The sequence below is a fragment of the Phyllostomus discolor genome, chromosome 14 (genome assembly GCF_004126475.2).
Source record: "Phyllostomus discolor isolate MPI-MPIP mPhyDis1 chromosome 14, mPhyDis1.pri.v3, whole genome shotgun sequence".
Classification (NCBI taxonomy): domain Eukaryota; kingdom Metazoa; phylum Chordata; class Mammalia; order Chiroptera; family Phyllostomidae; genus Phyllostomus; species Phyllostomus discolor.
Window position 1 is genome coordinate 11365071 of NC_040916.2, and position 12948 is coordinate 11378018.

At 50.8% G+C, this 12948-nt stretch overlaps 1 protein-coding gene across 3 annotated transcripts in view; it reads left to right on the forward strand.

Annotated features, from left to right (window-relative positions):
• VASH2 (vasohibin 2) overlaps positions 1–12948 on the forward strand; it is a 37033-nt gene that overhangs the window by 8845 nt on the left and 15240 nt on the right. For 2 of the 3 annotated variants that reach the window (XR_004900723.1, XM_028530741.2), the window contains 4 exons: positions 285–373; positions 4330–4386; positions 4934–5008; positions 12228–12609. Coding sequence is in view for 2 of the 3 variants with exons in the window: in XM_028530741.2 (XP_028386542.1) it covers positions 285–373; positions 4330–4386; positions 4934–5008; positions 12228–12609 (603 nt within the window). In the remaining variant the exon portion in view is untranslated. The remainder of the gene's footprint in view (positions 1–284; positions 374–4329; positions 4387–4933; positions 5009–12227; positions 12610–12948) is intronic. The other variant, XM_028530742.2, reaches the window with a different exon arrangement.

Here is a 12948-nt window from a genome sequence, read left to right on the forward strand (position 1 = left end):
GCTGGCTGGGTTCACACAACACACAGAGGGCCACAGGGAGCCAAGGTGACCCGGGGTGGAGTGTGTGTAGAGATGGCGCAGAGAGGGAGGACTTCAGCAAGCGACCGACTGGTGTGGGCAACTCTTGTCCAGGAGGTACCACCTGAACAGGTGACCACCCCAGGTGGCTATCTGCTCCCAGGAGCAGCTTTCCAGTGCTCCCCCACCCTACCCCCGTGCCTGCCCCCAAGCACTGTGCCCTAGAGCGTCTCCTGATAAAAAGATCTCTCTCTACTTCTCCGCAGCCTTCCATACCCCAGGTTCCAAACTACAGGCTGTCGATGACGATCCCAGACTGGCTGCAGGCAATCCAGAACTACATGAAGACGCTACAGTATCCTTCCAGCCAGGGTCTGGGCAGACTCAGCCAGGGAGTGGGCGAGGTGATCGCGAACTTGGTGGCATGTCTGTCCCCAGCCGGTCAGCAAATGCTCTCTAAGGTTGGTGAGGCCGGGCATGGAGGGGTGCCCCTATGTGAGAGTCCAGGAGTGATAACCGGATGTAATTGATCAGCCCCTCCTCCCTTTGAAGCCCCCTGTGGGCTGGGATGGCAAGGAGGCAGCGAGGCGGTGGTGGCCACCCCGGCCCCTCTGCCTTCCACCCTCTCCTCCTCCTCCTCCTCCTCCACCTTCTCCTACTCTGTCATCTTTCCCTTCTCCTCCCTTCCTCTCTAGCTTTTATTTCTCCCTTTTCCCTCCTAGTCTCCTGTTTCTTTTCTTTCCTCTCACTTTTTGCCTTCATTCTGACTGCTCACAGTCCACTGAAGCCCACCCGGCACTGCCTGTGGCTCCCTGGGGGGCCCAGGCTGGTGGCCTTGCTCCGTTCTGCATGAACGCGTGGGGCCCCGGGGTGGGGGCCCTCTCTGCTCACTTGAGCTTGAGAAGAGCTGAGGAGCCCTGCGGGTCCGGGCTGGGCTCAGGCCAGCCAGACTGTGGTTTTTCTCTCCTCGGTGTCCTCCGGTTGTTTGCAGACGGGATTAGGTCAGTTCCGAGGGCCTGCAGGAGCAGCCTTGTCAGAACAAAGGGGAGGGGCGGATGGTGCGCTGGCTGGCTGCTCTGGTGTTTTATCCGGGATAGGAGTCAGATGCGGGCTGGCCTGGCAGGTGTGTGCGAGAGGGTCAGGCCATTTGTCCAAGCAAGTCAGTGGCAGCTCAGAGCAAAGCCAGCCTCAGACTCCCTGCAGACCCCCAGCACATTGTCCTGAAGGTCAAGCTTCTGCTGACCTCTGTCCTTCCTCCCTAAAGACCTAGAACTTAGCAGAAAGGATTGCATGGGGGCACTGACTCATGCCCACGTGCCCTGGGAGAGGCCCCTCCTCTCTGTGCTATAGGCAAGGAGCTCTCCTGTGGATTTTTGTGACTTCCCTGAAGGGACAGACACAACCAGATGGGAATAACACCAGTTCTGCTCTTTTGGGTGGGCAGATTACTTGATTAGCCCCCAGTCCCCACTTTACCTATCATGAACTCCCCTGCACAGCGTCTTCCCAGGAGACTGCTGAAGCGATTTTAGAGGGAGCGGGTGGCACCGGCCTCGAGGGGTTGGGCGGACAGCGCCAGCCCTCAGAAGGCTCTCTGGTGTTGTGCTGATCCCCAAACCGGGACCCTCCATGGGGAGCTCCATGTGGTCCGGAGGCATAAACTCCTGCCAGGGTAGACCTGGACCCCCAAACCGAGGCTTCCTGGACGTGGCCGACTCATCACAGAAGGTTGCAGGAGGTGACAGAAATTAAAAGGGACGTGCACAAGGACCTTTTGACCAGAGATGAAAGAATGAGCCCGGTGGCCGATGCACCAACTGGGGCAAATTTGCCTTTTCGGCTCAGCCCTGCAGCACGTTCTCAGCCGAGTTTTGCACGTCCGCCCTGAAGGAGTGGCTTTGTTAATTTTCTCTGATGCACTCTGACGGTCGCTGACCCAGATCGCTGACCACAGAGAGGGCTGAAGAAAGGAAGCACCGCGGGCTGCTGGCCTGTGCGCCCTTGTCCCCCGGCCGCTGGAGCCTCCACACAAAGAAAGCAGAATGTGGCCTCTGGTTTCCCTTCTGACCAGGCTTTTACTTAGTGCCTCGGGGTGTCCTCCCGCTTTGCCCCAAGCAGCGAACTGCATGGCAGGCGCTAGAGTAGGGGGACCTCTTGGGGCCAGCCCTGACTGGGGTAGATGTGCTCAGCAGGCGGTGGCAATATGGAAGGACAAATCCTGCCTTCCGTTCTGACAGCCTCAGAGCCTTGGGCAACAGCAGCGCCAATCCTGCATTGGGTCCTGGAAAGAGAGGTGTCCCCTGAGCTCCGCTGAGGGTGGGCTGGGCCAGTGAGCCTGTCACTCTGACGGCTGTGTTTACAGGAAGCTTCCCTCCCCAGCTCACTGGCAGGAGCTGACAACTGTTAGGAACTGAGAAAAGACGGCCGGGTAATTTTTCATTATTTTATTACAGGTTTGTCTCACTTTATGCATTAGATGTATAAGTTAGATATACAAACAGGGAAAGTGGGCCATATACGTTGCATTTTTGCCAGTTGAATTCTACTGTACATTTTTGTAAAATTTTATTTCTTTATTTTTTAAATCCTCACCTGAGGACATGCTCATTGATTTTAGAGAGACAGAGACAGAGACAGAGACAGAGAAAGAAAAATGTCGATGGGAGAGAGGAACATCAGTTGGTTGCCTTCTGCACACACCCTGACCGGGGGTGGAGCCTGAAGCCTTTTGGTGTGTACAGGGTGACGCTCCACCCAGCGGAGCCGCCCGGCCAGGGCCAAATTCTCCTTTTAACGTACCAGAATCTCACTGAATGAAACCTTTGGGAAAGTAAAAAACAAATCACCTCACACTGAGAATAGATTTTTTTCTTTTAGCTCTTAGCCTTCGTACATTATATTTTTTAAAGCTAGGCAGGCCTGTATTGTTATGGGTTGTTCTTGTGGCCGTGCCAGTAATTTCCAGACTGGGAGCCGGTTCAAATCAGCCCCTGGCCCCAGCCCCGGAACTTCCAATTCAACAGTCCCAGATGAGGTGGCTCTGAGTGGCATCGAGGCTTAAAACCATAGCCCGACGTCAGGTTCCAGAGGTGGAGCCGTTCTAGTGAACTCCACAGGCGGTTGGCACGTGTGCTCATGTCTGAGCGGCCAGGCACACCTGGGCCGGGGGAGGACTCCTGGCCCTTCTCAGAAGGGTGTGCAGTGCCTCAGGTGTCCAGTACCACCCTCTACAGCTGTCTCCACCACAGCAGGGGCACACGTCCTACCTCGTACACCCACCCCACCGGCTTCACAAGGTCATAGGTCCATGCTTCATTAGCAGCTTCCCAATGTGCATTCTTTCTGTAGGATTTTGTTTGAGGCAGGGTAGGGAAACTCACAAAGCAATGTTTCCTTAGGCTTAGAAAACCCCAGATCCAGTCTCAGGGAGCATGGCGTTAGGGAACCTCGGGTCTCTTTCAGAATCAGGTGCTGCAGGCTCTCCAGCCCTTGAGACCTCCTGGGCTGCCAGCTGAAGCCCAGGTTGTGGATAATGTCATCATCTCATCACATTTAGTAATCCATGTCAAGGGTCAGTTTGAGCATGAAATAAAAGTGGTGTTTCCATAGTAAGTTCTGCTGCAGTCTGCGCTATTGAGAGATGCTACTGCCACCCATCTACTTCTCTCTGTTACCCTTCCATTCCGTCTATTCCTTCCTTCCATCTATCCATCCATCCATCCATCCATCCTCCTATCCGCCTGCCCCTTCTGTCTCTCCAGCCAGCCATCCAGCTTTCCAACTGTCCATCCGCCCTTCCATTCATCAATTGCATTCATCCTTTCTTTTATCCATCCACCCACCCACCCATTCACCCATCTATCTGTCCATCCATTAATCCATCATTCAACCATCTACCCTTCCACCCACCCATCCCCTTATTCCTCATTCATTTAATAATATATGCTAATTGGGGTATATTGGGTTTGTGCCAGGCTTAATGGTTGATATAAAGATGATAAATAAACAGTCCCAACTCAAAAAGCTTGTAGTCTAGTAGATCAATTGAGACAAGTACTCAACTAACCAGAATATAGAGCAGATTGAAAGCAGCTATTCTAAAGTCCAAGATGCTTTGGAGCCCAAGTTAGAACCAGATTTCCAGGCAGAACAGTGAGGAGTTAGAGGATGGGACCACCTTCTGGCCACTGGCCTCCTTCTGGAAAGCCCTCACTTCCTCCTCCCCTTGGGAAATCAATGCACAGCTTCCTCTGCTGGATTTCTGGGACCGCTGGAGTTTTCAGTCGCTTTCCCTTTACGTGCTTCACACAGATACAATCATACAGGGACCCAGTTCTTTGAAATTAGGAAAATGAGACCACTGAGTGGGTAAGTTGTGCGTGACCTGTGGGCCAGTGACCTCCTTCCTCCCCGAGAGCGGCTGACCCCCTCTCCCACCCTCTATCCCTGTATCCCAGTGCTCAGTATTCTGGTCCCTAAGGGGTGGAGGTGGGGGTGCCCCAGGCCCATGTTGGAGGTGGGGCTGGGGTCTGGGCCTCTCTGACAGCTAAGCTCAGGGGTGGGGACTTAACTCATTCAGGGGGAGTGGGAGGGGGAGGCCTATGAGATTGCTTCCTGCGGTCTCCTGTACCTGCTCCATGCATTGCCCCCTGTCCTGTGGCAGTGGGAGCCTGCCATGGAGTATGGGCATTGACACCCGGGAACTAGCTCTGGGAAGGAAGAGTACAGAATTTAGGATTTTATTTCCCCTGAGTGGGATGTGCTCTGGCACCCTCCTGCAAAGCGAGCTCTCCCCTTTCCCTCTGCATTCCTGCATGGTGCCTAGGGTGGAGGCGGGCATGCTGATGGATTGACTGACAGACCAATTGTACCATGAAATAAGTCCTGGGATCTTTTGCTGTGCTCTGTCTTGCAGGTTAATGGAAACAGCGAAAGAAATGACTCGAGAGTCCTTGCCTATTAAATGCCTTGAAGCTGTCATCCTGGGCATGTATCCTTTAAGTCGCACTTGCTTCATTTGACTCTGTAGATGGTGGCCTCACGCCCCCATCTGAGCACTGGCTGTGCCTTTAACGTCCTAGTTCCACAGAGACGATGGCTGTTGTCTCCTTGGAGGACACTACCAAGCTCCCTGATGTTTCTCTTTAACTTCCGCCATCTGGAGTTGGACTAAGTCAGAACTTGGCTCCTTGGGTCCCAATCAGTGTGACCTGCTGGCTGACGCCTGCATCCAGGCCAGCTCTCAGGCCAGGCTTGCTAGTTGCAAGGAGAATTTTCACTTGGAGGGACTAGAGAAAGAGTGTGTATTATTGGGGTTTTTTAATTACTATTGATTTTTAGGAAGAGGAAGAGAGAGTGTGTATCATTTTTTAAATTGACTTTTGAGAAAGAGAGATATCAATTTGTTGTTCCACTTATTAGGCTTTCATTGGTTGATTCGTGTATGTGCCCAGTCAGGGAATTGAACCCACAACCTTGGTGTATCTAAATAATCCCCTAACCAACTGAGCTCCTTGGCCAGGGTGTATCATTATTTTGTGTTTTGTTTTGTTTGTGCATTCATTCGGCATTGCAATAGGAAAGGCATCAAGAGGAAGTGGGCCCCCCAATCCCATCTCCGGGGAAGAGTCTACGAGTGGACTGCGGAGGAGACCATGTACTGGTGTAGCGTCCTGGCTCCACAGAACATACAGCTGAGACAAAGGTCTGGTCTCTCCCACACTTCCTGTTCCACTTTCCACCACACTCCTGGCTTCCAGGCCGAATGCAGCCCAGAACACCGTGATGGCACTGATGTGTTAGTGGTAATGGCGGGAACATAATCTGATGGAAGAGCAAAGGGGCTCCCGGCCCTTCGGGGGTGATGGCTAGAAGGGACTGTGACCAAGGGAACATGGCAAGGCATGGGCTTGAAAGGTGGCCCAGGTAAGGCCAGTTAGTCCCTTGGGTGCTGTGCTGAGAAGTGTGACCTTTTCCAGAAAGACCGTGGGCAGCCCAGTCGAAAACTCTGGAGCAGAGATGTGCCATGACCAGATGCGCACCTCAGTGAGGTCATTCTTCGGGCAGACTGGAGGGCAGACCCGAGAAGGCGGGGCTGGGTCTGCAGAGCCAGGCAGGAGCTGTTCCATAAGGGAGGTGGTGAGGCTTGCACCGAGGTCCCTGCAATGGGGACGGATTTGAGGGGCAGTTTCAAGAGCTAGGAAGGAGGTAGAATTGACAGGTCTCGGAGACCACCGGGGTGTGGAGGCCTATGAGGAAGGGGTCAGTGACAGTCTGTGCAGGACAGGCTGGAGGGACGAGGATGACAGAAAGGTGAGAAGACACTTGGGCACCGGTGTGAACTAAGCCGGCAGCAGTGAAGGCGAGGGCAGGCGCTGGGAGTGTCATCAGCACCACGGGTGCTGTGAGGAGCTGCAAGGAGACAGGGTAAAGAGGCATGACTCCGCTTTCCAGCCTGGAAAACCAGATGATTGGATAATACTGCCACAGCCCAAGGGAAGGACTTAAAGTAGAAGATTAGACTGATAGGGATTGGAGTTCAAGTTTGGGCGTGCTGAACTTGAGGTGCCTGTGGGATGTCAGGCGGGGTATTCGGAGTCCAGAACTCGGGAGGGGATCTATGCTGGAAATAGAAGCTTGGGAGCTGTGTGTTTAGGGGGCTCCAGATGCTGTTCATGGAGCCAGAAGGGATCAAGGAAGAAAGGGATCAAGGAAGAAATCTCACTGTTTTTGGTCTAATTGACCCAGACAGCCCATAAATGACACTAAGGAGGACAGATCCAGAGGTAGAAGGAAAACCAGGAAAGGAGCCACAGAAATCAGTGGAAGGGTGGGTGGGACACTGGGGCAGGTCTAGGCTGCTGTCTGGCCCCCTGGACGTTTCTACGGGAAGGGGAATGTCCCCCCGCTGCAGTCTGTGGTGCAATGGCAGGCCCCACCTGAAACGAGATAGTCCACAGGTGCCCAGGCTGACATTTCAAAAATGGAAACTTGAGCCTTACAGAAGCCCCTCCCCAGCCCTCCAGCCGGACCTCCTCCCTGCTCCTCACTGGGATGGAACGCAAGCCCTGGGAGCCCAGAGGGAGGGCAGGACCACGACGGGTGGGGGCAGCAGATGGCTCAGGGCTCAGCACAGCTGTTGGGCAGAGCCTCCTGCAAGTTTAATGGGGGGTGAACAATTGTTGGGGATTTGCTGGTGGAGATCAGAGGGGAGATCAGAGGGGAGATCGCAAGCGCAGGCCCCTCACTGGGTGGACCAGTCACTTCAGACGTCTGCTGATGGATGTTTCAGCGCACCTGGACAGAGGCCACTTGCTTCGCAGCACTCATGTCCACAATAGTCTTGTCCCTGTGCCAGTTCAGAAATTCCAGCCTTACTTGAAGTTACAGGAATTACCTATAGACTTTTAGGATTGTGGGGATAGGCCTGTGACCAGCTTCTGGGCCCGTCCAAATCCAAGGGCAGTGTGCTCCTGGTTTTCCTTTGTCCTTCCCGGTGTGACATTTCAGAAGAGGGTGGGGAGGGTGCAGAAACTGGGCTCACACTGCCCAACTCAGGGAAATTTGACTCTTGGACACAGACAAGAAACGCAGACCCAGATTCTAAAAGTTACAGCATCTTCATCTTTGCTCTTTGCTCTGTGTCAGCGTCCCTGTGGCCTGCTCTGCTGTCGGGCACAGGGAAGGTCCTGACCAGGGTCACCTGTCTGTGCCTCCCCAGCGCCCAGGCCCTTGCCCACTCGCTCTGGGAAACCTGTGGCTGCTTCTTGGAAGCCTGTGTCTTCCCTTCTTTTCTCCTGTGTCGTTAGCACAGAGTCCAGGATTCATTCACAAAGAGCCACTGTCTTCATCTGGCTTGTGTGTACGTGCACACTTTCACACACTTGCTGGAGCGGCAGACCTCGGGTTCCAAATTAGTTTTTGAGGAATGGCAGCTCCTTGGGGGCCCTTGCTGACCCCGGTGGGGCTTAATTATGATACTAAAGCACTATGGTTTATTGAAGCAACAGGTTCATTAGTAGAGGCACGTCAGGCACATCCCCAGCAGGGTGGATCTGGGCACATGGTCCAGGGTCTTGGGCCTCTGCCCTTTTCTCTTCCCAGAAGAGAATTCCCACCCTCAGCCACACTTCCTTGTCCGCTCCCTCTTGGTCCCAGTTGTTCCAAGATCCAAGGCTTTACTAAGGGCCATAATGATGGAACACATCCTAGAGATGAGTGATGTGTGACAGGCGACCCTGGTGGTCTCTCCTGTCCAATCCCCACTTCTCCACGTGGCTGACTCTGCTTGACCCATAAGACTAATTTGGGGGCCTCTGCTCTGCTCTCCCTAAGATTGCTGGCTTGTCTCTTACAGCAAACATCACATTTTAGGTGTTTTTTTTGTTGTTGTATTGAGATATAATTGGCATACAGGACTGTGCAAATTTGTTTGCTTTTAACCTCACCTGGGGACATACTTATTGATTTTAGAGAGAAGAGGGAGGGAGAGACAGAAAGTGAGAAACATCCATGCAAGAGAGAAACCTTGATTGCTTACCTCCCAAATGTGCCCTGTCTGGGAACCGAACCCACAACCCAGCCAGGGGCCCTGACTGGAGGTCAAACCCATGACCTTTCAGTTGCTGGGACAACCAACTGAGCTGCACCGGCCAGGGTAGGACTGTGGAAGTTTAAGGAGTACAGCATAACAAAAGGGGACAGTTGAGTGGCACCGAGAACATTCGCATTTCTGTGCCACCATCACCACCATCCATCTCCAGGACCTCCCCCTCCTCCCCAGCCCAAACGGCACACTCATTAAACACTGACCACCCCACACACACACACACCCCCAGCCTTTGGCAACCATCATTCTACTTTCTGTCTCTGTTGTGTGGGTTTGACTACTCCAGATGCCTCACAAAGTGGAATTACATAGAGTTTGGCCTTTTGTGACGGGCTCATTTCACTTAGCGTGATGTTCTCAAGATTTATTCATGACATAGCATGTGTCAGAACTATCTGCTTCATAAAGGCTGGACGATATTCCACTGTATGTACATGCCCGGGTGTGATCCATTCATCCGTCCATGGACGCTTGCGTTGTTCCCACCTATGGGCTGCTGTGGGTAATGCGGCTGCGAACGCGGGTGTGCAGATGTCTGTTCTAGCCCCTGCATTTAATTCTGTTGCATATGGACCCAGAAGTGGAATTGCTGGATCATATGGTAAGTCTGTCTAATTTTTTTGAGGAATTACTCTTCTGACCCTACTGTGTCCATTTTGAGTCTCTTCCCACCAGACATGCAGAGAAGGGCCCCACAGCCCTGCCCAGCAGGCTGTTTGGCCAGGATGTACTGACTCAGTAAGTGTTTGTTACACTGACCTAAACAGCTAAGGAATGCCCTTATGCCAGCCCCAGAGAACTCGCCCCAGAAAGCAAGAAAGAATTTATGTAAGAGGACTCAGAAGGATGTGGTTTCATTCCTGACTGCCAGTTGGTGACCATGATGAAGTGAAGAGACAGCATTTTATAGACAGGAGTGCTCTATGATTAAATGCAGGGCAGAGGACAAGGCTGACCTCAGGCCCATGGGCTCAGTTCTATCGGCCCCTTGCTTTTGAGGACACCTGGATTAGCACCCTGCTTCTGCCTTGATTCTGGCTGTCATTTCTCCCGTGAACGTTGCAGGGGCCTTCAGTTCCTGGTCTGCCCCATGTACGCCAGCCAGAGTTAACGTCTGAGAGCATCATTCCAATTGAATTAAAAAATCTTTATTTTTTAAAAAAGATTATTTATTTATTTTTAGAGAGAAGGGAAAGGAAAGAAAAAGAGAGAGAGAGAGAAATTGATGTGAGAAAGAAACATTGATCGGTTGCCTCTCAAATGCTTCCTAACCGGGGACAGAACCTGCAACCCAGGCATGTGCCCTGACCAGGAATTGAACTGGTGACCTTTGCGGGATGACGCCCAACTAACTGAGCCATACTAGTCAGGGCTGCATAAAAACCCCGTTAAAAGCATGTCATCCCCTGTAGAAAATCGAGGCAGGAAAAGTATCTTGTTATTGTTTTTTACTATATTTTATTGATTATGCTATTATAGTTGTCTCATTCCCCCTTTATTCCCCTTCGCTTACTTACCCCCTCCTACCCGCATTCCCCTCCCCTTAGTTCATGTCCATGGTCATACATATAGGTGCTTTGGCTTCTACATTTCCTATACTGTTCTTAACCTCCCCCTGTCTATTTTCTACCTACCATTTATGCTACTTATTCCCCGCACCTTCCCCCCATTCTTCCCCTTCCCCCTCCCTCGATAACCATCCATGTGATCTCCATTTCTGTGATTCTATTCCTGTTCTAGCCCTTTGCTTAGTTCTCTTTTATTTATGTTTTTTTAGGTTCAGTTGTTGATAGTTGTGCGTTTGTTGCCATTTTACTGTCCATATTTTTTATCTTCTTCTTTTTCTTAGATAAGTCCCTTTCATATTTCATATAATAAGGGCTTGGTGATGATGAACCTCTTTAACTTGACCTTACCTGGGAAGCGCTTTATGTGTCCTTCCATTCTAAATGAAAGCTTTGCTGGAGAGAGTAATCTTTTATATAGGTCCTTGCCTTTCATGATTTTGAATACTTCTTTCTAGTCCCTTCTTGCCTGTAAGTTCTCTTTTGAGAAATCAGCTGATAGTCTATGGAAACTCCTGTGTAGGTAACTGTCTCTTTTTCTTTTGCTGCTTTTAAGATTCTGTCCTTATCTCTAATCTTGGGTACTGTAATTATGATGTGCCTTGGTGTGTGCTTCCTTGGGTCCAACTTCTTTGGGACTCTCTGGGCTTCCTGAACTGCCTGGAAGTCTATTTCCTTTGCCCTATTGGGGAAGTTCTTCTGCATTATGTTTTCAAATAAGTTTTTAACTTCTTGTTCTTCCTCTTCTCCTTCTGGCCCCCCTATGATTTGAATGTTGGAACATTTAAGGTTGTCCTGGAGGTTCCTAAGCCTCTCTTCATTTTTTTTTTTTTGAATTCTTGTTTCTTCACTCTGTTCTGGTTGAATGTTTATTTCTTCCTTCTGGTCCAAACTATGGATTTAAGTCCTGGTGTCCCTTCCGTCACTGTTAGCTCCCTATATATTTTCCTTTATTTCACTTTTCATAGTCTTCACTTTTTCTTTTATTTTGTGACCATACTCGACCAATTCTGTGAGCTTCCTGATCACCAGTGTTTTGAACTCAGCATCTGATAGGTTGGCTATCTCTTCATTGCTTAATTGCATTTTTTTCTGGAGCTTTGATCTGTTCTTTCATTTGGGCCCCTTTTTTTTGGTCTCAGTGCACCTGTTAACATAGTAAGGGGTGGCACCTTAGGTGTTCACCAGGGTGGGGCAATATGTCACTGCGTTGTGATGCTATATGTGGGGGAGGGGTCCGAGAGGGAACAATGGTGCTTGCTCCAATGGTGCTCTCTGCCAGCTTTCAGTCACTTCCCCTGCTTCCCACAAGCAAATTGGGCCCTTCTGGTGCTGATTCCTGGGTGGGTGGTCATGTGTATGTTCTAGGACCCTGTGGGTCTCACCAACAACCTCTTCTGTGAGGCTGGGAGTTTCTCCCACTGCCACCTGAAACCCCACAGGTGTTTACAGAGCTGGAGCCCTGGGTTGTATGGTCTGTCTTGCTCCCCAGTTGTTCCTCCCAGTTTATCCGCATGTAGATGTGTGACTGCCCACTTTTGCTGGGTCCACCAGCTGCCATCTTGCTGTGAGTCCTCCCAGTCCCTCCTACTGGTCTGGATAAGTGTGTTTTCTTTAACTCATTGGTTGTTGGACTTCCATACAGTTTGATTCTCTGGCAGTTCTAGTTGTTTTTTGTTTTTAAATTTGTTGTTGTCCTTCTTGTGGTTGTGCGAGGGGGCACAGTGTATCTCCATATACCTCCGTTTTGGTTGGAAGTCTTGCTTATTGTTAAATTTGTACTTATTTAATACTAAAGAAGATGGCAGTTTTTTCTCTTTGTCCCATATTAATCTGGTTTTGGTGCACACGTAGTAGGTACTCAGAGATTTTGAGGGAATCCTTTAAACAGGATTCGTCTGGAAAGGTGGGGTGCGGGCCTGATCAGAGGCAGAGGCATGGACCCTATGACCCACGGGCCACTCTCCCTTCCTGGGAGTCCAAGCTCTGCAAATTTTCAAGGCCTCCTTCCTCTTCCTTGACTCAGATGCTCTAAGCTACTTAACCAATGGACAGCCTTCCATCGAGCGATTCCCCATCAGCTTTAAAACCTACTTCTCAGGAAACTACTTTCACCATGTTGTGCTGGGGATCTATTGCAATGGCCGCTATGGCTCGCTGGGCATGAGCCGAAGGGCGGAGCTGATGGACAAGCCGCTGACCTTTCGGACTCTGAGTGACCTTATCTTTGACTTTGAAGACTCCTACAAGAAATACCTGCACACAGTCAAGAAGGTCAAGATTGGGCTGTATGTCCCCCATGAACCTCATAGCTTCCAGCCTATTGAGTGGAAGCAGCTGGTCCTCAATGTCTCAAAGATGCTGAGGGCTGACATAAGGAAGGAGCTGGAGAAATATGCCAGGGACATGAGGATGAAGGTAGGTGCTGGGAAGGCAAGCGCGTGATGCAAGAGAGCTCTGTCTGTCTCTGTCTGTGTCTCCGTCTCCCTACCCCCATCATGTCCCAAGCCCCACATTTCTGGGATGCTCAAAAGTTTCATGAGGTTATCTTAGTTGGCAGCCGCCCTATTAAAACAAAAAAGAAGTCATTTGCGCTATTTGACATGGATAATGAAAGTCTCTCTTTGCATATGTACTTCAAAAACCAGAGCCAAAGTCAACTTAGGTGTTATAGTTAAAGCAATGTCCTGGTCCACAGTTCCTTCTCTGAAATCAGTCTAAAATGTTAGGCATTCTATACTAAGGCTCTAGGTATTT